Source organism: Megascapheus bottae, chromosome 18 (genome assembly GCF_031878675.1).
Source record: "Megascapheus bottae isolate mThoBot1 chromosome 18, mThoBot2.hap1, whole genome shotgun sequence".
NCBI lineage: Eukaryota > Metazoa > Chordata > Mammalia > Rodentia > Geomyidae > Megascapheus > Megascapheus bottae.
Genome location: NC_143526.1, coordinates 32,270,409 through 32,295,380, shown reverse-complemented (window position 1 = coordinate 32,295,380; position 24,972 = coordinate 32,270,409). Strand labels below are relative to the sequence as shown.

The following is a 24,972-nucleotide window of genomic DNA, read 5'->3' as shown; positions in this document are numbered from 1 at the left end:
TTCTGAAGGCTATCACTCTACCACTTTAGCCACAGCACCACTTAAGCTTTTTCTGTGTATATAGTACTGAGGAATCAAATCCAGGGCTTTGTGCGTGCTAGGCAAGCACTGTACCACTAGACTACACTCCTGGCCCACTTTCTTTTTTTCTTAATCTCAATTTTGTTCTGCTGAGTTCCTTCACATTTCAAGAAAATGCTCTCCTTTTTATCTTTTATGTATAAATGAGATACTGTAACCAAAATGATATGTCATGAAGAGAAAGTAAATACAATCGATAGCTCTAAAATTCATGTCTGGCCATAGAAATGAATATACAAAGTGTAGGTGAGGGCAAATGGTTTAGCTTCAAGAAGAGAGGTATGAGGTATACGCCTGACTAGCCATTAGAATCTACTGAAGGATTGTTTAAAAAAAAATACCGAGCTGGGCTCTAGTGGCTCATGCCTAGCTACTCAGGAGGCTGAGGTCTGAGGATTCTTATACACTTTTATACACTTACAACATATTTCAAACTTATTCACTCCCCACCCCCCACCCCTTTCTTTTTCCTCTTCCCGGGTCTGCTTTCCCTCCTAAGTAGTCTAACAGGATTTCTTGATTGAGGCCCTGTTGGTGTTTTTGACTGGTTAATTGTGACAGGCAGCCTTTGTCCACTAACGTTAGATGCTCCCCCTTGTGGTGAAACAACTGAAAATGTCTTCAGTTGTTACATGTCTGAGGTAGAGAAACACTGGAGAAAAGCTTCCAGATTTGAATAAGAGTAGATGGATGTCTGGATGTTGTTTATTTTGATTTGTTTTCCTTCCTTTTTGTCTATTATGGTATTACTTATTTATTAAGCATCTTTTATGTATCAGATGCTTTAAATGCATTATTTCATTTCTCTGATTATCTTTTTGAAGTAGAAACATTCCTCATTTTAGCAGATGAAAAAATCTGACTGAAAGAATGCCTTGCTAGGCTGGGAGTTTGGCCTAGTGGTTAAAGTGCTTGCCTAGCATGTGCAAAGACCCGGGTTCGATTCCTTGGTACCACATATATACAAAAACGCTGGAAGTGTTGCTGAGGCTCAAGTGGTAGAGCTCTAGCCTTGAGAAAGTCCAAGGACAGTGCTCAGGCCCTGAGCTCAAGGCCAGGACTGGCCAAAAAAAAAAAGAATGGCTTGCCTAGTCAGGAAGTAATAGAGATGGGACTTAAATCCAAGTCTGTTCTCAAATCTAAGCCTTCTCATCGTGATCACTCTGTATTTTGGTATCATCTCTGTCTTTTCTCATCTCTTTAAGGAGGAGCCTAGAGATGTACATTTTTTTTACCCATCTTTTTGTTCCTTTCATAAATATACTCTTAGCCAAATTATTGCTGTGTCCTTCCAAATTCTGTGCAGCTAAAGGAAATCTAAACTAAACTTGTTATAGAGAAATTTGTCCTGAAATGACATAAAGAAGCATTCTCAATATAGCTTCAAGCAAAGGCTTATGTTAACTCATCTCTTGTCGTTTGTTGGTATTTTTCCCATTTTATTTTAGTATGCCTGTAATTTTGTCTATAGCTTAGAATTGTCAAGAAGTGGGTGATTTTTTTTTTCATGCTTATTATAGCTTGGGTGATAAAAAGAAGCAACCACAAGTACTTATCTTGTTTGCAAGGCAAGAATTGCATAGAAGGATGAAATGAACTGGGTTTTTTTTTGTTGTTGTTTGTTGTTGTTGTTGTTGTTGTTGTTGTTGTTTTGTGGTTGTGGTGGTGGTAGTGTTCATTTGTTTTGTTTGCTTTAATTTTTTTTGCCAGTCCTGGGCTAGAAATCAGGGTCTGAGCACTGTCCTTGGACTTTGTCAAGGCCAGCACTCTACCACTTGAGCCACAACACCGCTTCTGGCTTTTTTTTTTCTGTGTATGTGGTACCGAGGGATCGAACTCAGGGCTTTGTGCATGGTAGGCAAGCACTTTAACCACTAGGCCAAACTCCCGGCCCTAGAACAGTACATCTTTTGTCTTTGACTTCCTTCTGCAGATCTGAGACTCATCCTACTATCTGCTGTCTATTGCCTTTCTTTGCTTCCCACCCCCTCTTTGGTATGTGTATGTATATATACATACATACATATATATATATATATATCACATATATATACCCAATATATTTTAGTCAAGGTGATTTACAGAGGGGTTATAGTTACATTCATCAGGTAGTAGGTACATTATTTCTTGAACATTGTTACCCCTTCCCGTGTTTTTCTCCCACTTTCCTTGCCCCTTCCTCCTTCCCTCTTTCTTTCTTTCTTTCTTTCTTTCTTTCTTTCTTTCTTTCTTTCTTTCTTTCTTTTTTCCCCAGTCATAGGGCTTGAATTTACTGTCTCTTGACAGTTATTTATCCTCCTTACCCAGGGAATTTAATAGAAATCAGAATTGACCTAGCTTCATTTTTCCTGTCTTCTTACTGTTGGTTTAGATGTGATAGAGCCTAAAAATCCCAAAAGTCAGGCATGAAACAAGTTGGAGCTCAAAATTGGCATCTAAAGAATTGAGGATGTAGCAGGAAAGGAAATAAATATCAGAAACAAGTCATTTACTTTGTCCTGGTTGTTGCAGTAGAAAGTAAGTTAAACTCTACTTCAATTTAGGTTTCCCTTTCTGTTATTGACTGGACATGAAAGAGAGGAGGACATTAGAAAACCCTAGTATCCACATTTTTTGTAATGTCTAAGACAACTGATACAAAGAGTCTGTATCAAACTTCTGTATCAAGAAGGAGGAGGGGGGGAGGAAAGAAGAAAAAGACAACAACGACGAGGATGACAACAGGAAGAAGACGATGATGACAACTGGCAGAGGCAGAGACCACTTTCAGGGACATAGGGCAAGGTTTGGTGTACCTGGAACAGTAGGAAATGATTGGGAAAGGAGTAAAGTGACTATGTTAGGGCAGAGTGCACCCAAAGTTTTAGTGTGCCAGTGGTGAACTTGCATATTTTCCTCCTATGATCTGGCTCCATTATAGGCCTGTGGCCTTAGAGGATTTTGTAATGTGGCAAAGTGGTGCCAGGCAACCTAGCATGGAGCAATGCAGAGTTAGGGACAACAAGTAAAAGTAATCTGGAACAAAGCGTAGGAAGAAGGCCCCTGTTGCCATAGTTGTGTTTTCACTGATGATGGTGTGACTGCTGTGTGATCTGAGTTGTGGGAACCAGGTGATGGCATATATTGAGAGTAGGCAGGCTAAGAGAAACAAAAAAAAGAAGGGTCTTGGGGCCGGAGTTTAGCCTAGTGGTAGAGTGCTTACCTAGCACGCACGAAGACCCAGGTTTGATTCCTCAGTACCACATACATAGAAAAAAAACAGAAATGGTGATGTGGCTCAAGTGGTAGAGCTGTACCCTTGAGAAAACCCAAGAGCCCAAGGACAGTGCCCAAGCCCTGAGTTCAAGGCCCAGGACTGAAAAAAAAAGGGGGGGGGGCCTTGGAATATAGCTGGTAGAACCAAGCATGTATGAGGCCCATCAATAGCACTACAAAAATTTTACCCTCTTGAGCTACTTCATTTACTATCTATATTTGGCACTGAGGACTCAGCAAAAACCCACTCTCCTTAACAGGCTTCTGCCTTGAGTGCAGCTTATGGCAATCTAACTCTTGTTGCATCATTTTTTTTCCCTTTCAAATTTTTCCATGAATTTTTTTTGTTTTGTTTAAGTCTGCTTCGTGCAAAAACTTATCTAACTTTGGGATTAATGACATATCTGAATGAGTCAAAGAAAAAAGCAAGGACTTATATCTTGTAACACATAGTTTTGCTACCGAGGACCTTGTTACCTGAAACATTAGAGACAAACAAGCCTCTAGAAGTGCCCCAAGAATTCCTCAGGTTCCCAGAATGTACCCAGTGAATAGGTAGCAGTGTTGCTACCTATGGCCTTGGTTAACTATAGATAATTGAGCTTAGTGCCGGCTAATAATTCATTCAGAAATTCTGGATACCAAACACTGTCTAACAGACCCAACTTCCTTTTTTCCAGAATGACTATTATGAAACTCAAAGCCATTCTTCAGTAGGGCCTGGTCTTTCTTTTTTTTTTTTTTTTTTTTGCCATTTCTGGGCTTCAGCTCAGGGCCTGAGCACTGTCCTTGGACTTTCTCAAGGCTAGAGCTCTACCACTTGAGCCTCAGCACCATTTCTAGCTTTTTTCTATGTATGTGGTTCCGAGGAATTGAACCTGGGTCTTCGTGCATGCTCGGCAAGCACTCTACCACTAGACCAAACTCCCAGCCCCGGGCCTGGTCTTTCTTAAAATGGAAAACAAAAGGGGAGGAAGTACTCAAGTATTATTCTTTCATACTGTAAGTCTAGCTGTGTACATTGAATTAAGGTCATGTAGTTGTTTCTGTTTTTTGTTTTGTTTTGTTTTTTTCCTTTTTTCTGTTTTTGCTAGGTTATCAACAAACAATATAGCTTGTATTTCTTGGAGGAATTGCCTATTTCTGCTCCTGGCATTTCCCTTTGTACTTATCTCAGAGTTTCGCACCTCATAAAAATGCCTCCTGGCGGTGATCATATGCTTGTGAGGAAAAAGAATTCATGCATGCAGTGACAGCTGCTTCCTGAAGAGCTCATCAGAATTTGTGGCTCTGTTTCCCTGACAAGATTTTTAGGTCAAATCAGAATAATTTTGTCTAATCCTTCTAAATAGTCTTTAAAGGAAACTGGGACTCCTATAAAACATCATTGTAAATCATTCCTCAAAGATTAATCTTCCGGGTTGGGAGTTTGGCCTAGTGGTAGAGTGCTTGCCTAGCATCCACTAAGACCCTATTAGATTGATCAGTACCACATACATAGAAAAACCAGAAGTCACATAGCTCAAGTGGTAGAGCACTAGCTTTTTTTTTTTTTTGCCAGTCCTGGGCTTGAGCTCAGGGCCTGAGCACTGTCCTTGGACTTTTCTCAAGGCTAAAGCTCTACCACTTGAACCTCAGCACCACTTCCAGCTTTTTTTTTTTTTTTCTATATGTGGTACCGAGGAATCGAACCCGGGTCTTCATGCATGCTAGGCAAGCACTTTAACCACTAGGCCAAACTCCCGGCCAGCACTAGCTTTGAGAAAGCCCAAGCACAGTGCTTAGGCCCTGAGTTCAAGCCCTGGGACTGCAAAAAATATATATATTAATCTTTTGGCCGGGAGTTTGGCCTAGTGGTTAAAGTGCTTGCCTAGCATGCATGCTCTGGTACTTGAGCCACAGCACCACTTCCAGCTTTTTCTGCGTTTGTGGTACCTTGGAATCAAACCCAGGACTTTGTGCATGCTAGGCAAGCATTCTACCACTAGGCCATGCTCCCAGCCCCAAACATTTTCCTTTTTTTCTTCATTTGTGGTGCTGGAGAACATAGTAGGGCCTCAAGCTTACTAGGCAAATGCTTTACTATTGAGCTTTGCAGAATTATTTCTAAGAGGAGCTTCTGAACAAGGATGGGACTACTTAGTATATCTCTTACAATCAGGTATCTGGAGATACAGCTCTTGGGAAGGTGCTTATTAATAACTTTGCACCTTCTGGAAGCTGTTGGGGAGATAAAATAGTGAGATAACTTTTCAGGGTAAGAAACTCATACTTTATGAAAAATTGGGTCCAAACATTTTTGTTCCCAAATACGCCATTCATTCTCTTTTTGTACTTTTGTTTTCTTTTTTCCTTTTTGTACTTTTGTTTTTATTGTAAAGGTGGTGTACAGAGTGGTTACAGTTACATCAATAAGGTAATGAGTTTACCCCCTCCCTGTTTTCTCCTGTATTTCCTCCCCTGGCTCCCCTTTCCCCCAAGTTGTCAAGTTCACTTCCAACATAGTGTCTAGTAATTATTGCTATAGCATTGTTTTGGTTTGGTTTGTTTTTATACCAAACTCTTGCAACTCTGACATGTGAAATCCTACAGAAATGCCTAAGTTATAATGCACCTTCTACCGGTGAATATAATGTAACCCTTCTATTCATTACAATAAAAATTATATGAAAAAAAGAAAGAAGTGGGCCGGGAGTTTGGCCTAGTGGTTAAAGTGCTTGTCTAGCATGCATGAAGACCCGGGTTCGATTCCTCGGTACCACATACATAGAAAAAAGCCAGAAGTGGTGCTGAGGCTCAAGTGGTAGAGCTCTAGCCTTGAGAAAGTCCAAGGACAGTGGACTCAGGCCCTGAGCTGAAGCCCAGGACTGGCAAAGAAAGAAAGAAAGAAAGAAAGAAAGAAAGAGAGAGAGAGAGAGAGAGAGAGAGAGAGAGAGAGAGAGAGAGAGAGAGAGAGAGAAAGAAAGAAAGAAAGAAAGAAAGAAAGAAAGAAAGAAAGGCCTAAGTTATCACCATTGATTTATTTTTCTCTCCTCAACCAAATACTATCACAATTGCATTTCAGAAGCTTGTTAAATTTTCTTTGGATCTTTTAACTGTGCTCTGGTTTTTAAATGATTCATTGATTTGTCTTTTTATTTTCCTTATTAGCAGCAGTTTCATATGACAGTGTATTCAGAGCCTTGTTCTTTCTTTCCTTCAGTGACATTGCTTTATTCTTCCCCTTCTCCCACCCTTGCTTCTGGAACTTGAACTCAGGGCCTTGCTCTCTGGCTTAACTTCTACTCAAGGTTGACATTTTACCTCTTGAAACACGCCTCCAGCCTTACATTGCTTTACTTTGTTTTCTATTTCTCATCCATCCATGACATAATTTCCTCCTCCTTCTCTTCTTTTTCTTCTTCTTCCTCCTCTTCCTTTTCATCCTCCCCCAACACTACTCCTCCCCCTCCCCCTCAATCTGCCTCCTCCTCTTCCTCCCTCCCTCCCCCTCAATCTCCCTCCTCCTCCTCTTCCTCCCTCCCTCCCCCTCAATCTCCCTCCTCCTCCTCCTCCTCCCTCCCTCCCCCTCAATCTCCCTCCTCCTCCTCCTCCTCCTCCTCCTCCTCCTCCTCCTCCTCCTCCTCCTCCTCCTCCTCCTCCTCCTCCTCCTCCTCCTTCTGTCCTGAGGGCTTGACCTCAGGGCCTGAGCACTGTCTCTGGGCTTCTTTTGCTCAAGGATAGTGCTTTACCACTTGAGTTACAGTACTACTTCTGGAGTTTTCTGTTTATGTGGTTCTGAGGAATCGAATTCAGGGCTTTATGCAAGTACTCTACCACTAAGCCACATTCCCAGCCACAATAATCCTTTCTTGAATTCTTAGATCTAGATACCCTTGCCTCCTGCTGTCCTTCATCCTTCTCAGATTTGGCTCCTAATACTTTTCCTTCCAGCTACTTTCCCGGGTGTGTTCAGGGTATACTATCAAACTCTCCCCACAAATTTTCACTGCTTTCCTCCTTTAGAGAATCATGAAGTTACAAGATTTTATGGGAAACTAGGCTTGACTTTCACAGTAAGTCTACCAAAACATAGTCTTTCCTCTGAAAATGTAGCCCATATTAATGTGTCAGTAATTTACTCTGTCTGAAAACTTTATTGAGAACTATTTTAGTTTTGTAGCAGCCAAGAAGTTACACACACACACACACACACACACACACACACACACACACACACACACAGGCTCTCACTGTGAACTGAATTTGCTGAACAATTGGGAAAACCATGTGGGGAAACTGACTGCATTTTCTGCCTTTTGTTGACAGAATGTTACAGGAAACTTCCAGGACTTTGACTGTCAGGTAAGAATTGTATCAACACCATGGGCTCTGTACAGGATCTCTGTTGGCCTCTTTTCCTGGGGCGATGGTCTTGTGGAAATGGATCTCTTATCATAGCTCTAATCATGATTAAGATTTTTTTGAAGATTGAATCAAGTTCATTTAAACTGTGATTTCATTATTATGTTTAAAAAGTGATTTTGTTTAAAAAATGCCTGCCAGATACCTGTGTTAGGACTGTAGATTACGGGGTTGAACTTTCTCTGTGATTAAGGTCTTCTTTCCTCTAATGATACTAGAAACTTCATTTGTCACAGGTGGAAAATGGAGTTTTGTTATTTGTCTACAGAGAAAATAGATAGTGGGCAATTTGGAGACTAGAGATCTCGATAGCAAGACCTTTTCCTAAAAGAAAACAAATTGTTATTAATACAAAATGAAGATTTCTATTGGCTTTATGACTAGAGATGAAAATTTTAGGCTGACTTTAGTATTTTCATAAATATTTTTCTTCCTAGTGTGTTCTTTCTTTTATTCTCTCCCTCTTCCCCCTCCCCACCCGCCAGTCCTGGGCCTGTGCACTGTCCTTGGAAACTTTTTTTTGTTCTAAAGCTCTGCCACTTGAGCCACAGTGCCACTTACAGCTTTTTCTGTGTATATGGTACTGAGGAATCCAACCGAGGGCTTTGTGCATGCTAGACAAGCACTCTATCACTAGGCTATACTCCTAGCCCCATTTTTTTTTTTTTTTTTTTGTGCTGGTCAGGCTTGAACTCAAGGTTTGGGTGGCTTTTCTGGTAGTTAGTTGGAAATAAAAGTCTCATAGAGGGGCCGGGAGTTTTGCCTAGTGGTTAAAGTGTTTGCCTAGCATGCACGAAGACTCGGGTTCGATTCCTTGGTACCACATATATAGAAAAAGCCAGAAGTGGTGCTGAGGCTCAAGTGGTAGAGCTCTAGCCTTGAGGAAGTCCAAGGACAGTGCTCAGACCCTGAGGTCAAGCCCAGGACTAGCCAAAAAGAAAAAAAAAGAATTGAGGGATCATTGGAATGCATACAGTATTGGAAACTGGAGCAATGGATGAAAGCTCTTGATGAAAAGAGAATGGAAGGGCCGGGAGTTTTGCCTAGTGGTTAAAGTGCTTGCCTAGCATGCATGAAGACCCGGGTTTGATTCCTTGGTACCACATACATAGAAAAACGCCAGAAGTGGTGCTGAGGCTCAGGTGGTAGAGCTCTAGCCTTGAGAAAGTCCAAGGACAGTGCTCAGGCCCTGAGCTCAAGCCCAGGACTGGCAAAAAAAAAAAAAAGAGTCTCATAGACTCTCCTGCCTGGGCTGACTGTACCCCTGAAGCAGTTCCTGTGGCCAGAGCCTGCTCTGAGTTGTGTTGTAGGTTAAATAGTCATTCACTCTCTTCATGGTCCTCTAAGACTGTATGAAGAAAGTATCTGACCTAGCTTTGAAAGAGGAAAAAATAAGTTTTAGGTTGACATATGAGAAAGTTTTCAAATGTCCTATGCAGTTCTTGAGAATGCTGAGAATTGACTGGTTGAAAAGCAAAAGTAGATATCTAAAAATGTCAGTTAAGCTAGGCTAAGAGGTAATGAGAGACTAAAGCCAGAAGTAAAGAAAAGTGTATCTCGGAAATTTAAAAGGAAAAATGTATTTACTGGTAGGCCAGAGGCAGAGTGATTGGCAAATTGATTTACTACTTAAGAGATTCAACAAGATTATGCAAATGGACAGGGTTATGATAATGGAACATTGCATGAAAAACCCTTTATATTGTGCTGAGTTATGGCCCAGTGGTGGAGCACTAACCTAGTATGCATGAGGCCTTGGGTTCCATGCTCAGCCACACATAAATACATAAAGATATATACATATACATATACTTATTGGATGCTGTACTCAAGCCTCATAATGAAGTTTGTTTTTTGGAAGTTATACTTGTTTTCTACAAGTTATACTGAATTATTTCAGACTGGGCAGGGAAGAAAAGGAGGAGTAACAAGTGTTAAGTGAAACTTGAGCCAGTAATAAGTGACGTCTTAGTGTGTGGTGCTGACAGCACATTGAACTGAAGGGAGAGGGCTGTAGAAAGGGTGAAAGCTGTTTATTATCAGATTACTCTTAGTTTCTTGGAAGGACTCTGAATAAGACTATAGCTCTCATTGGGAGGGAGAGCGCGCAGGCTGGAGAAGGATGTCTGGGACCTGCGTAATTCCAGGCTTTCTCACAAGTCCACAAAGTAGAAGAATCATGTTCACTGGTAACCAGCCTTGGAGGGATTAGCAAACCCTGGGAGATGTTAACTTGGGTGCTGCCCATTGAGCACAGGAGCTCATTGTGGGGTCACATTCTAGAATGCTAGGGTAGAAGTCACCAGAGAAAGAGCCAGTCAAACAGGTGAGACTGACAAAGGCAAGTGGCAGCAGCTCATGCCCTGCAGTGCCCCGGCCATGGAATCCATTCCCTAGCCAGAGAGTCTGCACCCGCTCCCCACATGGAGTCTCCTTCAAGCTACCCATACACTCCTTTACAAAGGATATATCTACAAATCCCCATGGAGGTCAGTTTCTTCTTTGCTTCACTCTCCTTCCTCTCAGAACATTCACCCTCACACATTTTGAAAATGAAGAGGAATCTTATGAGACCTTGACAAGCAAGGCAATGAATAGAGCCTAGGACTTTCAGCACTTACTACTTTGGTAGTTACATGACGTGAACTTGGATTGTGGCTTTGTAAGGAACCAATTTTATCCAACTTATGAATGAAGACAAAGTAATACTTTGTCATTTTTTTTCTTGTCTAATTTTAAAAAGGTTATTTACTTCATCTATTGTATCTATATTTTCTCCTGACCTTTAGACACACACACACACACACACACACACACACACACACACACACACACACACACATGCACAGAGCCAATTACCTGGTCATGGGAAAATCTTCTGCTTAAGGTCACATTGCAATCTAATTTTTCACTCAGTTCTCAATAGCTACAGTGAAGCTATTTGTGTGTGCTTGTGTGCATGTGTGTGCCGGTTCTCAGGCTTGAACTAGGGGGCTAAATCCTGTTCTGGGATTTTTTTTTTTTTTTTGCCAGTCCTGGGGCTTGAACTAGGGGCCTAGATGCTATCCTTGAGCTTTCTCAAGGCTAGTGCTCTACCACTTGATTCACAGCACCACTTCCAGCTTTTTCTGTGTATGTGGTACCAAGGAATCCAATCCAGGATTTCATGCATACTGGTAGGCCACACTTCCACCCCTGTTCTGGGACTTTTTTTTTTTTTTTTTTTTTTGCCAGTCCTGGGCTTGGGCTTAGGGCCTGAGCACTGTCCTTGGATTTTCTCAAGGCTAGCACTCTACCACTTGAGCCTCGGCACCACTTCTGGCTTTTTTCTATGTATGTGGTACCGAGGAATCAAACCCAGGTCTTCGTGCATGCTAGGCAAGCACTCTACCACTAGGCCAAACTCCCGGCCCCTGTTCTGGGACTTTTGTGCTCCATGTCAGTACTCTACCACTGGAGCTACAACTCCACTTCTGGCTTGTTTTGGTAGTTAATTAGAAATAAGAGTCTCAGAGACAATCCTTTGCCAGACTGGCTTTTAACCAACATCCTCAGATTCATCCTCCTGTGTAGCTAGGATTATCAGCATGAGCCACTGGTGCCTGGCTAGTCATTATATTCTTGTTTTCAAGATTTTTTACATTGGGGGGGATGGAGGGATGGGGGGAGGGTAATGGGTACCAAGACATGTGAAAGGGTATCAATGTAAGTGAATTAATGTACCTTCTATCTGGCAAATATCATGTAACCCTTTTATTAATTACAATAAAAATATATTAAAAAGATTTTTACATTAATATTTATACTATTATTAAATTTTTACTTTTTTTCTGTTTGAAAAGAATGAATATGAGTGTTCAATGACAGAAATATGTAGTCATATGTAGAGATTGATCTTGAGCAGATATCTCTCTGCTTCAGATTGGGGTTTGGGATTCAAAAGACACCAATCAGTGCATTCAGGGTTGAATAACTATAGATGAGCCTGTGGTGTGAGATGTCCTAATATACAATTAGCCCAAACCCCTTCCGGGTTCTACATCAGTAAAGCAGTCAAAAGCCTGATAAGGTTCATTACTAGATAGGAAATTAAGTTGGAAGCCTTTTGCTTCTGTTGAAATTCTGTTGGGAAAATTTATCTTGACTTATGAGACTTTTTGAACCACTTGTGAATGTTATCAACAAATTTAGTAGGCTAGATTGTGTGTGTGTGTGTGTGTGTGTGTGTGTGTGTGTGTGTGTGTGTGTGTGTGTGTGTATGCTGATATGGGGCCTTGAACTCAGGGTATTATGCTCTAATTTGGCTTTCTTGCACAAGGCTGCTCTACAACTTGAGCTATACTTCCACTCCCATGACTGTTTTTCATTTCAGAAACACAAAAACTGATGTATACTAGAATAAACCTCAGTGTTCGACAGCCCCTTTTATTCCTACAAAACACTTGGTGATACAGCCATTCCCAGCAGCACATATTGTACCCTTTTATGTCTTTACCTACTTCCTAGCTAGTTCTGTTCTGACTACATTTTAAACCTTTCTGTTGTCTTGGATAGGATCTTGTAAGGTATATGGAACAAACCCATACCATGTAGCTTAAACTTAAGACAATCTCCAAACATAAGAGCACAAAAAGCTAGTACCAAGAGTTAGAATACAGGGCTGGGAGTTTGGCCTAGTGGGTAGAGTGCTTGCCTAGCATGCATGAAGACCCGGGTTCGATTCCTCGGTACCGCATACATAAAAAAAGAGCCGGAAATGGTGCTGAGGCGCAAGTGGTAGAGCTCTAGCCTTGAGAAAGTCCAAGGACAATGCTTAGGCCCTGAGTTCAAGCCCAGGACTGGCAAAAAAAAAAAAGTTAGAATACTGGATATGATTCATAGGAGATCCCCTGTTTCTTCTGTCAAGAGAAGCCCAAGCTAAGGATGGACTTTCTTTTTGGAAAGCAAATTCTTAGAGAAGGCCTCAGGAATCCAGTCAAAAAGTCATGCCCTACTCCTGTAATCCTAGCTACACAGGAGGCTGAGATCTGAGGATCTTGGTTCAAAGCCATCCCAGGCACTAAAGTCCATGAGACTCTTATATAGGCCCTGACTTCCAGATTACCAGAGGGGCCTTGAGAATGACAGGGTTTCTTTCTCTATGAGTTTTTTTGTTTTGTTATGTATTGTGTATCTACCTAGAAAAAATAGAAAATATAAATAGAATGTGTAGTATAGTATAGTGGGTTTCTACCTCATTACTACATCCTACCCCAGCTACTAGGATATGACAGCACAGCAGGTACTGTGGAACTTGGGCAAACCTAGAACATTCATTCTTTGTTAAGACCTGACATTCTCTTGTTATAGGAACATGACATAGAAACAGCCCATGGTGTGGTCCACGTCACAATGAGAGGCTTGCCAAAGGGAAACAGACCAGTTATCCTGACATATCACGATATTGGGCTCAACCGTATGTATTTGATTTTGCACCTTTCCTTTCACCATAATACATAACCTTTGTATTAAAAAAGAAAAAAGAAAACAACAACAAAAAAAGCCACATCAACAGCAATAGTTCTCTCATGGAGCAGAGATATTCTCTTCTCAGTCTTAATCTCCTCTGCTTATTGCTAGTGTCCTTTCATGGCAGGATTGAAGGACTCGAGGCAATTCCAGAGTACTAGAATTAAACCTTGCCTCTGTATTATGTCTGCTACAGGAATGAACATTGTACAAGGACTGAGTTAAGAAGTTACAACTGAAATTATTAGTACTTTTTTTTTCTATTTTTTGTCTGTTTCAGATTAGAAAATGCAGAATTTGATCTTTGTTGTGAGCACTCCAATGACTCAAAGTATCCTTCCCACAACCTGTCCTCAGTAAAGTTTTTATATGATACAGGTTTGAGATCCCTAGTGCCAAAATTCAAAAATCTAAAATACTACAAAATCTGAAGCTGTTTGAGTGTTGACAGGATGCCCAACTAGAAAATTCCAGCCTGACCGCTTATGATGGATCACAGTCACTAGGTGCAATGAAAATAGTGTGTTCATTTACCTATTCACATTAGGTAAACATGGAACCTAAATGAGAAATATTTCATGTCCAGACCTAGGTCCCAATCAAAAGAATTCTTTGTGCATAAACAAATTCTCAACCATTAGATCCCAGGGCTGGGAATGTGGCTCAAGTGGTGGAGTACTAGCCTTGAGCAAAAGAAGCTAAGGGCTCAAGCCCTGAGTTCAGGCCCCCAAACTGGCAAATAAATAAGAAGAAAGATTCCAAACAATCTGGTGCCATATATTTTGGATAAGGGGTAAGGTATGCTTTAGAGTGACCTGAATTTGAGTTTAGTCCAGAGCTACAGCTTTTGTACCATCTAAGCATGGGAAGTCATTTCAGCCCTGATTCCTAAGAGGATAGAAAATGAAGCAGCCACTTCTTCCTTCAGATTGAAGGAGCAATTTTGGCAACAGGCCAGCCCCCATGTGGGAAATGTATACAGTTGAAGATCTTCCGTCCAGCCAACCTCACGTGATATGGTCAGTGTGTCTCTGTCAAATCTGGGGATAAGAAACAGGAAAAGGACAACATTGTAGATATCAGACTTAGTATGCACCACTGAGAAACCAAGAATTCATCTCCCGGAAGTAGTTTACACTCTGCACAGTGGAGTTGAAAATAGGTAGTTTGGAGACTTTTATTTTCTTCCAGTCCTGGGGCTTGAACTTAGGGCCTGGGCACTGTCCTTGGGCTTTCTCAAGGTTTGTGTTCTGCCTCTTGAGCCACAGCACCACTTCCGGCTTTTTCTATGTATGTGGTACGGAGGAGTGGAACCCAGGACTTTGTGCATGATAGGCAAGCACACTACCAGTAGGCCATGCTCCTGGCCCCATGTTCGGAGACTTTGTGATGCCTTCTGTGAGTCTTTAGGGCTGCATGAGCCAGAAGTTTTGTTGACACATCTCCCTTTAGTGGAATGGTGAGTTAGAGGAAGAAAAAGAGAATAATGATATGGCATTGACTGAGTAAAGAAAAATTGAGAAACTGGAGATATAACTTATGGGTATTTGTATTTTGTAGATAAATCCTGTTTCAACACTTTCTTCAACTTTGAAGATATGCAAGAGATTACCCAGCACTTTGCTGTCTGTCATGTGGATGCCCCAGGCCAACAAGAAGGGGCACCCTCTTTCCCAACAGGGTAAGGACACAGGAGAGATGTCTGGGAGAGTGCGCTCTCTGGAGACCAGGCAGTCAGAAGAGCCATGACTGAACTGTAGGGGAGCAGTAGCCAATGCCTTCCTCTACTTGATGATATCATACTCTGTAGGAGAGGTTCCTCAGCTCATTGTACTGAGGAATTTTCTCTCTCTCTTTTTTTTTTTTTTTTTGGTGGATCATGGGGCTTGACAGCCTGGGTGCTGTCCCAGAACTCTTTAGCTCAAGGCTACTTCCCTACCCTCCAGCCAAGCTCCACTTCCTGTTTTCTAGAGGTTAGTCTAGGTTCTTTTGTGTTCAGGCTGGCTTTGAACCTTGATCCTCAGCTTCCTGAGTAGCTAGGATTACGGGCATGAGCCACAACCCACTGGAATTTTCTCCTCAGTCTGAAAGGATTATTTCATTGTTGCTGTTATTCTGGTCCTAGAGCTTGAACTCAGGACCTGGGTGCTGTCCCTGAGCTTTATTTATTTATTTATTTATTTTTTTTTGCCAGTCCTGGGCTGGAGCTCAGGGCCTGAGCACTGTCCTTGGACTTTCTCAAGGCTAGAGCTCTACCACTTGAGCCTCAGCACCACTTCTGGCTTTTTTCTATGTATGTGGTACTGAGGAATTGAACCCGGGTCTTCGTGCATGCTAGGCAAGCACTTTAACCACTAGACCAAACTCCCGGCTGTCCCTGAGCTTTTATGCTCAGGCTAGTGCTATACCACTTGAGCCACAGCTCTACTTCCTGCTTTTTGGTGGTTAATTAGAGATAAGAGTCTCATAGACATTTCTACCTGAGCTTGCTTTGAACTGTGATCCTCAAATCCCAGCCTTCTGAGTAGCCAGGCACCTGGCTTAGAGAACTATTGTATAGGTCTATTAGCAAAATTTCTTGTTTACCTCCAGGTATAAATGGCTGTCCGTGGCAGGTACTGTAATCATAAGGCTTAATGTGTCTGAAACATTCTCACTGAGTTAGGTATTATCCCTTAAGCATTTACTCTAAGTCTTTAATTTTTGTGGCCTTTCCTAAGTTGGCAAAAACCTCTCCCCAAAATCACATCCTCATCCTTAGCTACCATATAGGAATGGAATCTGTGTATTCGTTTACTCTGAATCCTTCCTGACAGGCATGGATACCATTTGACTGACCTTGGCACTCTGTTTCAATACTTAGCTTCTTTGCCTGGCAGTCCTAGCCTCATAGTGTTCTAACTATGGCATGACTGTAGAAAAGATCTTGAGAGAAAGAGTGTGAACATACAATGGGATGCTCATCGTTTCCTTCTACCCATCTACAGAGCTGCCTTTGGCCACTGCCCACTGTGTAAAAGATGTTGCAGCCAAGTGATAGCCATCATCTGCGTGGAAACCATCGGTGTTCTACGCACTGCACAGACTGCTTTGCTTATTGACTTGACTGATAAAGCGCATAGCCTAGAAAAATTAGAAATGTGCATAACATGTAGAGAGCGTAGATTTGAATCCAACCAATCTGGCTCCAAAACGTGCAGACTATGTCCAAACCGTTCTGCCTTTCAAATGCAAATTGGCTAGTGATTACTTGATAACCAAGAAATGGATCTAGTTTCTTTTTTCTGTTTTGTGCACAAATGGTTTGAGAACATTCTATCCCGTAGTATACTTCAGAGGCAGATTGACTTCTTTGTTGGTTTCACAGCAGACCTTGCCTCATATATCAGTCATTGAGTGTCATTCTGTCATGCTATTGGCTTTCTACTTGTCTCCTACCCTGAGTCTGCTCTGGGCTTGCCTGACCATTTTGGTATGACATAGACCATATCTGTAATAATCAGTCAATAAAGTAACTGTGTTATCCTTTGCCTAGGGAAAATAAGTAAGCATTCATGCTGAGCAGCCTAAGATTTGTAAATGTGTCTAGATTCAAGAAAGCTTTGTTTCCTGTTGCATGTAACTTCCCCTTGAGCAGCAGATAATAGACTAATAGTATTTTCTGAGTTGAGTCTTCCTCTTGGAAGTTTCCTGAGCCCGAAACCTAGCTGAAATGATTGTAAGGGGTATAGAAAATAGCACAAGGTAGCACTGTGTAATGGTTTCTTTCATGTGACTCTCTCTGATCCAGAAACATAAGAGGCCTCTTTTACTCACTCCTTAGCATGACAGTTGTGAAGTGTTACCCCAAATGCCACAGGTGTTTCTTGGCACCATATCACCTCTTTTGAGCCTTTGGTTAACAAACAAACAAACAAACAAACAAACAAACAAAAAACCCAGTGTGTTTCTCTAAGACTCTTGGGCTGATCTAGTTTTTCTAGTGCCTGGGAAGTGTGGATGTGCCCTGACTCCAGTGTTCTTCTGGATTTCAGGTACCAGTACCCCACGATGGATGAGCTTGCTGAAATGCTGCCTTCTGTTCTGACCCACTTAAGGTTGGTTCACTCTACAGTCTGAAATTTTCTTTTCTTCTCATCATTTGTTTTTTGTTTATTTTCTTTTTGCTTTTGACTTTGTATCTATATAAGGTGAACAATTATGAACAAAACAGTGTTTACTGTCCTCATTGTGTTTGTGGAAGTGAGGAGAAAGAGTTAACAAGTAAGGAAACACAAATTCTTTTGAAGTTCAATAAAAGAAGTGAGTGTGCATGTGACTTGGTCCTGGAGCACATGCTTTCATACATTGGACTCTGGTGTTGATCTGTAGCACTAAAACAACAAGGAAAAGAAGTCAAGTGGATGTTGTGCTAGATAAGGATAGAATTCTCAAAAGTAAAAAGACCTACAGAATGTCTCTCTAGGAAAGCTCTTGTAGGTCTGAGGCCTGGAAGGTAAAAGCAGCTACCTAGAAAGTGGATTCCAGATAGAAAGAAGAAACAGCAGAAGAAGAGCAAGGGAAAGCCAGGCATGGGTGAAACTGCTGAAATAATCAAGTCAAATACCTAGCTCTGAGGGATCAGGTCAGAATCTGCAGTTTCATTCTTAAATGTAAAAGACACCAAATTAAAATGTTTTTATTTTATTTATTTTTTTTACCAATCTTGGGGCTTGAACTCAGGGTGTGGTCACTGGCCATCTCTAAGCCTCTCTGTGCTCAAGGCTAGCACTCTACCACTTGAACCACAGCATCTCTTCTGTTTATGTGGTACTGAGAAATTGAACTCAGGGCTTCATACATGCTAGGCTAGCACTCTACCACTAAGCCACATTCCCAGCCAGGCACTAAAGAATTTTCATCAGAGAGATGGACAATTTTTAATTCTAAAGTAATTACTGTAGTATGTGAATTGTGCATCAATAAGACTTTAATTTTTTAATAGCCTTACTATTTTGCTGTAGTAATTTGTGGAAGAGTAAAAAAAAAAGTACATGAAAATAAGTTAAACCCTTAGAATAGTCAACTAAGGGATAAATGAAAATGTGGTATTAGCTGCTCTCAGCAGTGGTATAGGGAAAATCTGGGGTGGGCTCCCAAGGATTTGCTAATGGGGAAGTAGGAGAGTGAGGGTAAATGCCAGACTGAGGTGTATTCTGTGTAACCATTAAAGCAAGCTTGTGTGTAAATGCTGGTAGCCTCACTGTCTTGTCTAAATTCTCATGGTAGTAAATTATAGAGTCAGGATATGTGTCCAAATTGCATTCTTACTATGCCATGCCTTGCCACCTGCAAAGATGACTGATTCTGACCATGTTGCTATCTCATTCACAGACTGAAAAGCATCATTGGCATTGGTGTTGGAGCTGGAGCCTACATCCTGAGCAGATTTGCAGTAAGTACATAGAAGGCTGGTCTCAACCTGAGGCACTGCCAAGGTCTCACCTATTACTTCAGTGTTAAACACCCAGACATTGTTAAGGGTCTTCTGTTGGTTTTTCTGAAGATTCTAGCAGCAAAATATACAGTTTTGCTTTGTACAATCTTGTACACATAACACCTGAAAAACCACAAATAAGTGTGGACAAAGGCCCTAGGTACAGCTTCTGCAGTCATAAAACTAAGCTTGGGAGCTTGAAATGACACATGATTTGCATACATTATAGTGTCACAACAAAAGTGGAATTAGATTTTCACATTATGTTTGTCATAGGCATAAGGAAGGTTGGGGTGGAAATGTGCCAAAATGTTAAAAGGGTGGTAGCACCTGAGATTTGATTTCCTAACTCTATGCTTTCCTGCTTACCAAAGTCTACATCGATTACAGGAACAAAGTTAGCTGGAAAGTGTTTGAATGGAAATGTTTTATTTAAGAAATGTTTCCTGGGTGTTAGGAGAACCTGTTAGAGATGGCAGAACCTGTTCAGATAGTTTCAGAAAAATAATTCCAGAAGACCATGTTGAACAGTGATAGAATATGGAGTAGCCCATCCAGCCTGAGCAGCCTCTCGTGCCAGATGTTCCCAGGGGTGCCTGTCCAGCGAGAAAGACCCACTTTGTGTTGAACAGTTCGGGTTTGCGTCTCTCTGTAGAAATAAAATTCATGTCTTCTCTATAGATCTGAGCATGGCAAGATCATTTGACAGCAGTTTGAGGAACTGGCTTTGAGATGCAAAGTCAGATTTCAAGAGCTGTTTTGTTTGGGGCCAGGAGTTTGGTGTGGTGATAGAGTGCTTGCCTAACCTACACGAAGACCTGGGTTCAATTCCTTGGTATTACATACATAGAAAAAGCTAAAAGTGGTGCTATGGCTCAAGTGGTAGAACCCCAGCCTTGAGAAAGCCCAAAGACAGTACTCAGGCCCTGAGTTAAGCCCTAGGACTAGCAAAAAAAAGCTGTTTTCTATCTACCTCTGTAATCTTACTCTATAGTCTTACATATGGGCATAGAATAAATCACTTACCTTGTTCATGCTATTTGGAAGAACTGTGGAAGTAGAATTTTCAAACTGTCATATGTCTGCTTTCAGCTAAATCATCCAGAGCTTGTGGAAGGCCTTGTGCTCATTAACATTGATCCATGTGCTAAAGGCTGGATTGACTGGGCAGCATCCAAAGTAAGTACCAAATGCTGCTATCCTTTGATTTATTTCTTGATACCTTCTAAATTTATCTAGCTTCTTTATTTTCCTCTGAGCTATATGTTCTGTTTTTAAATGAAACTAAATTGCACAGCTTGATGATGTTTACATATATATGCCTATATATAAATAACCTAATAGTATATTAAATATTTTCAGCCCTCTGAAGCATCCCTTTTTGCCTTTTCCTAAGCCAGTCTGCTTCGCAGAAATAACCTTGCTCTGATACTGTTGCCGTAGATTGTCTATTCTGAAATGTCACATAATTGGGATCATAGAGTGTATATTCCTTTACATCTGTCTTCCTTTACTCATTGTGCCCATGAGCCTCATCCATGGTGTCATTCTTTTTAATTAATATGTTATAGTTGCTATACAAGTGCAGTCTGTAAATATACAAGAAGAGCTTATGTTATTTGATTATTATGAAGAATACTGATCCATATATTTTCATGCCTTTAAGTAGATATACAGGTTTCTTTGTGTAGGTTTATAGCTAGGATTGAAACTGGTGTATAAAAAAGGCATCTGCATGTTTTCCTCAGTGTAGATTAGCCAGTTTTCTAAAAAAAAAAAAATGATTTAGTGGGTTGTTTTTGCTTTTGTTGGTTATGGGGCTTGAACTGTGGGCCTGGGCACTGTTCTGTGTATGTGGTACCTAGGAATTGAACCCAGGGCTTTGTGCAGGCTAGGTGAGCACTCTACCACTAGGCTACGCTCCCGGCCCGTATAGCTCTTATTACTATGAGCCACAGCTTCACCTCCAGTTTTCTGGTGGTTAGAGATAAGAATCTCATGGACTTTCCTGCCTGGGCTAGCCTTGAACCACTGTCCTCAAATCTCAGCCTCCTGAGATTTAGGATTAGCCACCAGTGCCCAGCATCTACCTTTAACTTTTTTTTTTTTTTTTTTTTGCCAGTCCTGGGCTTGAGCTCAGGGCCTGAGCACTGTCCTTGGACTTTCTCAAGGCTAGAGCTCTACCACTTGAGCCTCAGCACCACTTCTGACTTTTTTCTATGTATGTGGTACCGAGGAATCGAACCTGGGTCTTCATGCATGCTAGGCAAGCACTTTAACCACTAGGCCAAACTCCTGGCCCCTACCTTTAACTTTTGAGGAAAGAATGCATTCCCAGCTGTGAATGGAGTACATTAGCAATACTATTGACAAATGCTGTAAGAATTCCCATAGTATAACTTGTGTAGAATTGTTCTCATTTCTGTCTTGTCACATTAATAACACATAACAACCTAATAAATTCAGTTAACACTTCAGAGTTATGAGCATTTGTGAACACCTATGAGTATTATACCAATGAGATTAGTATAGTTTTTAATTGATGAACTGGAGATTCCATAGGAAGACTTCAGCACATCTTTCTTCCACTGTAGAATCCCATTTTACCCATGTCCATATCTGCCTCCCTCACTACCTCTTTGCCATCTTCATACCCAATTTGATACTTCATCTCTCATCCAAGTCAGCATTAGGAATTCTAGCCCAAAACCAAGGAAGAAAATGCTTGACAATCAGCAACATAAAATGAATTGGAAATATTTCTGAAAATAGGCAGATAGTCTGTAGATTTAACACAGATTACTGCAGTTATTAGACCATCAGATGCATTATTTTGAAATAGGAATAATTAGGAGAGAAATGTTCAAAATGTAAGAACATTCTGTAAATATAGTCATTTCCTCCCACTCCCTGAAATAAAAATAGCAAAAACTCCAAGAAAAAAAAAATGCATTTCTGTCTCTTAGATGTCTTAGTAGTTGCAAATTGATCCTTATCCTCTATCAATTCAAGATAAATGCAATAAAATAGGGAAGGAAGTAGCAAATTACTATGCATTTAAGATCTCAAGTTTTCAAAATAGGTGTAGCTACTGTACTTTCTGCTCCCCTCCCCCCTTTATACTTTTTCTGCTGGTCTTGAAATACTGTGTTCAGGATTCCAGCTGAGTCCCACTAAAATTTTTTGTTTTTGTTTTTTTAAGGGATAATATATGTACACTAACATACACTAACCCGGGGCTAGGAGTTTAGCCTAGTGGTAGAGTGCTTGCCTAGCATGCACCAAGACCGGGATTCGATTCCTCAGTACCACATATATAGAAAAAGCCAGAAATGGTGCTATGGCTCAAGTGGTAGAGTGTTAGCCTCAAGAAAGCCCAAGGACAGTGCTCAGGCCCTGCGTTCAAACCCCCAGGACTGGCCAAAAAAAAAAGGTACACAAACCCTATCTGGCAGCTTGGTTTATAATGTTTATTCCCTCCAGGGAAGCTATGACATTGTCCAATAAAGAAATGTATTTTTTACCTGACTTACATAATTGTAACCCCTTTGTACATTACCTTTATAATAGCAATAAAAAATATGTTAAAGAAAAGATTTAAGGGCCAGGAATTTGGCCTAGCAGTAGAGTGCTTGCCTAGAATGCACGGAGACCTGGGTTCAATTCCTCAGGACCACATACATAGAAAAAAAAGCCCAAGTGGTGCTGAGGCTTAAGTGGTAGAGCTCTAGCCTTGAGAAAGTCCAAGGACAGTGCTCAGGCCCTGAGCTCAAGCTTAGGACTGGCAAAAAAAAAAAGATTTAAGAGTTTGGCCTAATGGTAGAATGCTTCCCTAGCATTCACCAAGATCCTGGTTCTACTCCTAGGTGCCACATACATAGAAAAAGCTGGAAGTGGTTCAGTGGCTCAAGTGTAGAGCTCTAGCTTTGGAAAAGCCCAAGGACAGTGCTCAGGCCCTGAGTTCAAGCCCAGGACTGGCAACAACAACAAAAAAGATTTAAGGGCCAGGAGCCTAGTGTGCATGAAGCCCTGGGTTTGATTCCAACTCAGAAAAAGCTGGGAGCCAGGCGAGGTGGCTCACGTCTATAATCCTAGCTACTCAGGAGACTGAGATCTGAGGATGGAGGTTCAGAGCAAGCCCAGCACTAAAGAACATGAGACTCCTATCTCTAATCACTAGAAAAGTGGAGGTGGGGCTGTGGTTCAAGGAGTAAGGTGGTGGCCTTGAGCTGAAGAGCCCAAGGACAGCACCCAGGTACAGAGTTCAAGCCCCATGATACCCCTCCCCCCAAAAAAAGAAAAAAGGAAGAAAAGAAAAAAAAGCAGGAAGTGGCACTGTGGCTCAAGTGGCAGAGTACTAGCCTTGAACAAAAAGTGTCCAAGGACAGTGCCCAGTGCCCAGCCCCTGAGTTTTCAAGCCCCAGGACTGGCCACAAAAAAAAAAAAAAAAAAGGGTTTAAGCTGGGTGCTGATGACTCACACCAGTAACCTCAGTAATCTTAGCTAACAAGGAAACTGAGAGATCTAAGGATGGCTCTTTGAAACCAGCCTAGGCAAGAAACTCTGTGAGACTCATATCTAATAAACTATTCAAAAAAAGCCCTTAGTGGCAATCTGGTTCAAATGATAGTGTACTTGTCCTGAGCAAAAAGAAGCAGCCCACCAGAGGCAGCGCCCTGGCACAGAGTAAAAGCCCCAGGACCAGCAGAAAAAAAAAAAAAAGAAAAAAGTTTACTCCCTTAATGCTGATTTAATCTTTTTAGATCTCAGGCTTGACAACCAATGTTGTGGATATTATATTGGCTCATCACTTTGGGCAGGTAAGTACCTATGCTACTGTGGAGCCATGTTTATTGGCTTACGTAGGTGCAAAGCCTATTGTAGCACATGAAAGGTTACCTTAGAGTTCACCTGTGCAGTCAGAAATACTTGTTGTCTTGCCTCGGCCAGTCTTATGGGTGAAGCCTTGGCTTCTAGAGAAAGAGAAAGCAGATCTCTCATCTGCCTTCTCTCCCCTCCCACCCCCACCCCGTAAGTTATGTGCCATCTGTTAGTGTTTAACAATATCCTGTGCCTTTCAGACATCCTTAGAGCCATCAAGAAATCTGGAAAAAGCTTCACAGAAATAGAAATTCCAAAAATATAAACAAAGAATCCATGAAATATCATTGCTGAAAGAACTTTAGAGATTATTTTATTGCTGAAAGAACCTTAGAGATTATTTTATTTGCTCTCCATGAATTGGTGAGGAACCAGAAGTCTGCGAAAGTGTTAGTTGTCCTATGGAAAATTCTTAGATGAGGAGGGGATCTAGTTCTCTTTTTCTGTAGGGAGAATGAGTTAGGTGATATGTAAAAGAGTGATGATCAATAAAATATTTGGAAAGTGATATATAATTCTATAATGTATATTGTTAAGAGTTAGTATATAAGTTGGTAGCACAGGCCAGGAATGTGGCCTAGTGGTAGAATGTTCGCTTAGCATGCATAAAGCCCTGGGTTTGATTCCTTGGTACCATACACACAGAAATAGCCAGAAGTGGTGCTGTGGCTCCAAAGGGTACAGCTCTGTCCTTGAGGAAGCCCAAGAACAGTGCTCAGGCCCTGAGTTCAAGCCTCAGGACTGGCCAAAAAAAAAAAAAAAAAGAAGAAGAAAGAGAGAGACTAGTTGATCAATAAGTTAATAGTACATATTTTTGGCTATTAAACCTTTTTCTTCTTAGTGATGTTAGGGATGAAACCCAAGGTCTTATATTTGCTAGATAAGCACTGTGCCATTTAGCTACATCCCTACCTGTAATGGCTATCAAGAGAATGATTGATATCCATTTAGTTTACACTTGATAGTTTATATACTTATTCTCATTTATCTGTAGAATGACCCTGTCCAGTGCCTGTTATAATTATTTTAATTTTACAGACAGTGGAATAGCATAAACATGGAGATACATGAACACAAAGAAGCAAATAAGCTCATATTCAGAATTGACTGATCTAAGTTCCCACAGTTAAACTTAAAGCCACAATAGGTTATTTCTTGTCTTTTCTTTCTTTTTATTTCTTCCTTTCTTTTTTTTATTTTTTTTTATTTTTTGGTCAGTCTTGGGACTTGAACTCTGGGCCTGAATGCTGACCTTGTGCTCTTCAGCTCAAGGCTAGCGCTCTACCCCTTGAGCCATAGTGCCCCTTCTAGTTTTCAGGTGGCTAATTGGAGATAAGAGTCTCACGGACTTTTGTGCCTGAGCTGGC

The 24,972-nt window shown here is 41.2% G+C and overlaps 1 protein-coding gene and 1 non-coding gene across 11 annotated transcripts in view; both read left to right on the top strand.

Annotated features, from left to right (window-relative positions):
* Ndrg3 (NDRG family member 3) overlaps positions 1–24,972 on the top strand; it is a 55,568-nt gene that overhangs the window by 17,580 nt on the left and 13,016 nt on the right. For 6 of the 10 annotated variants that reach the window (XM_090352307.1, XM_090352300.1, XM_090352302.1 and 3 more), the window contains 7 exons: positions 7,645–7,680; positions 13,090–13,195; positions 14,809–14,929; positions 17,283–17,345; positions 18,622–18,682; positions 19,817–19,903; positions 23,488–23,544. In XM_090352307.1, coding sequence (XP_090208433.1) covers positions 7,645–7,680; positions 13,090–13,195; positions 14,809–14,929; positions 17,283–17,345; positions 18,622–18,682; positions 19,817–19,903; positions 23,488–23,544 — 531 coding nt within the window. Of the gene's footprint in view, positions 1–7,644; positions 7,681–10,055; positions 10,230–13,089; positions 13,196–14,808; positions 14,930–17,282; positions 17,346–18,621; positions 18,683–19,816; positions 19,904–23,487; positions 23,545–24,972 lie in introns of those variants that run through there. The other 4 variants (XM_090352309.1, XM_090352306.1, XM_090352304.1 and 1 more) reach the window with 3 other exon arrangements.
* Positions 3,141–3,228, top strand: LOC150050436 (small Cajal body-specific RNA 18). Its single transcript, XR_016538743.1, has one exon.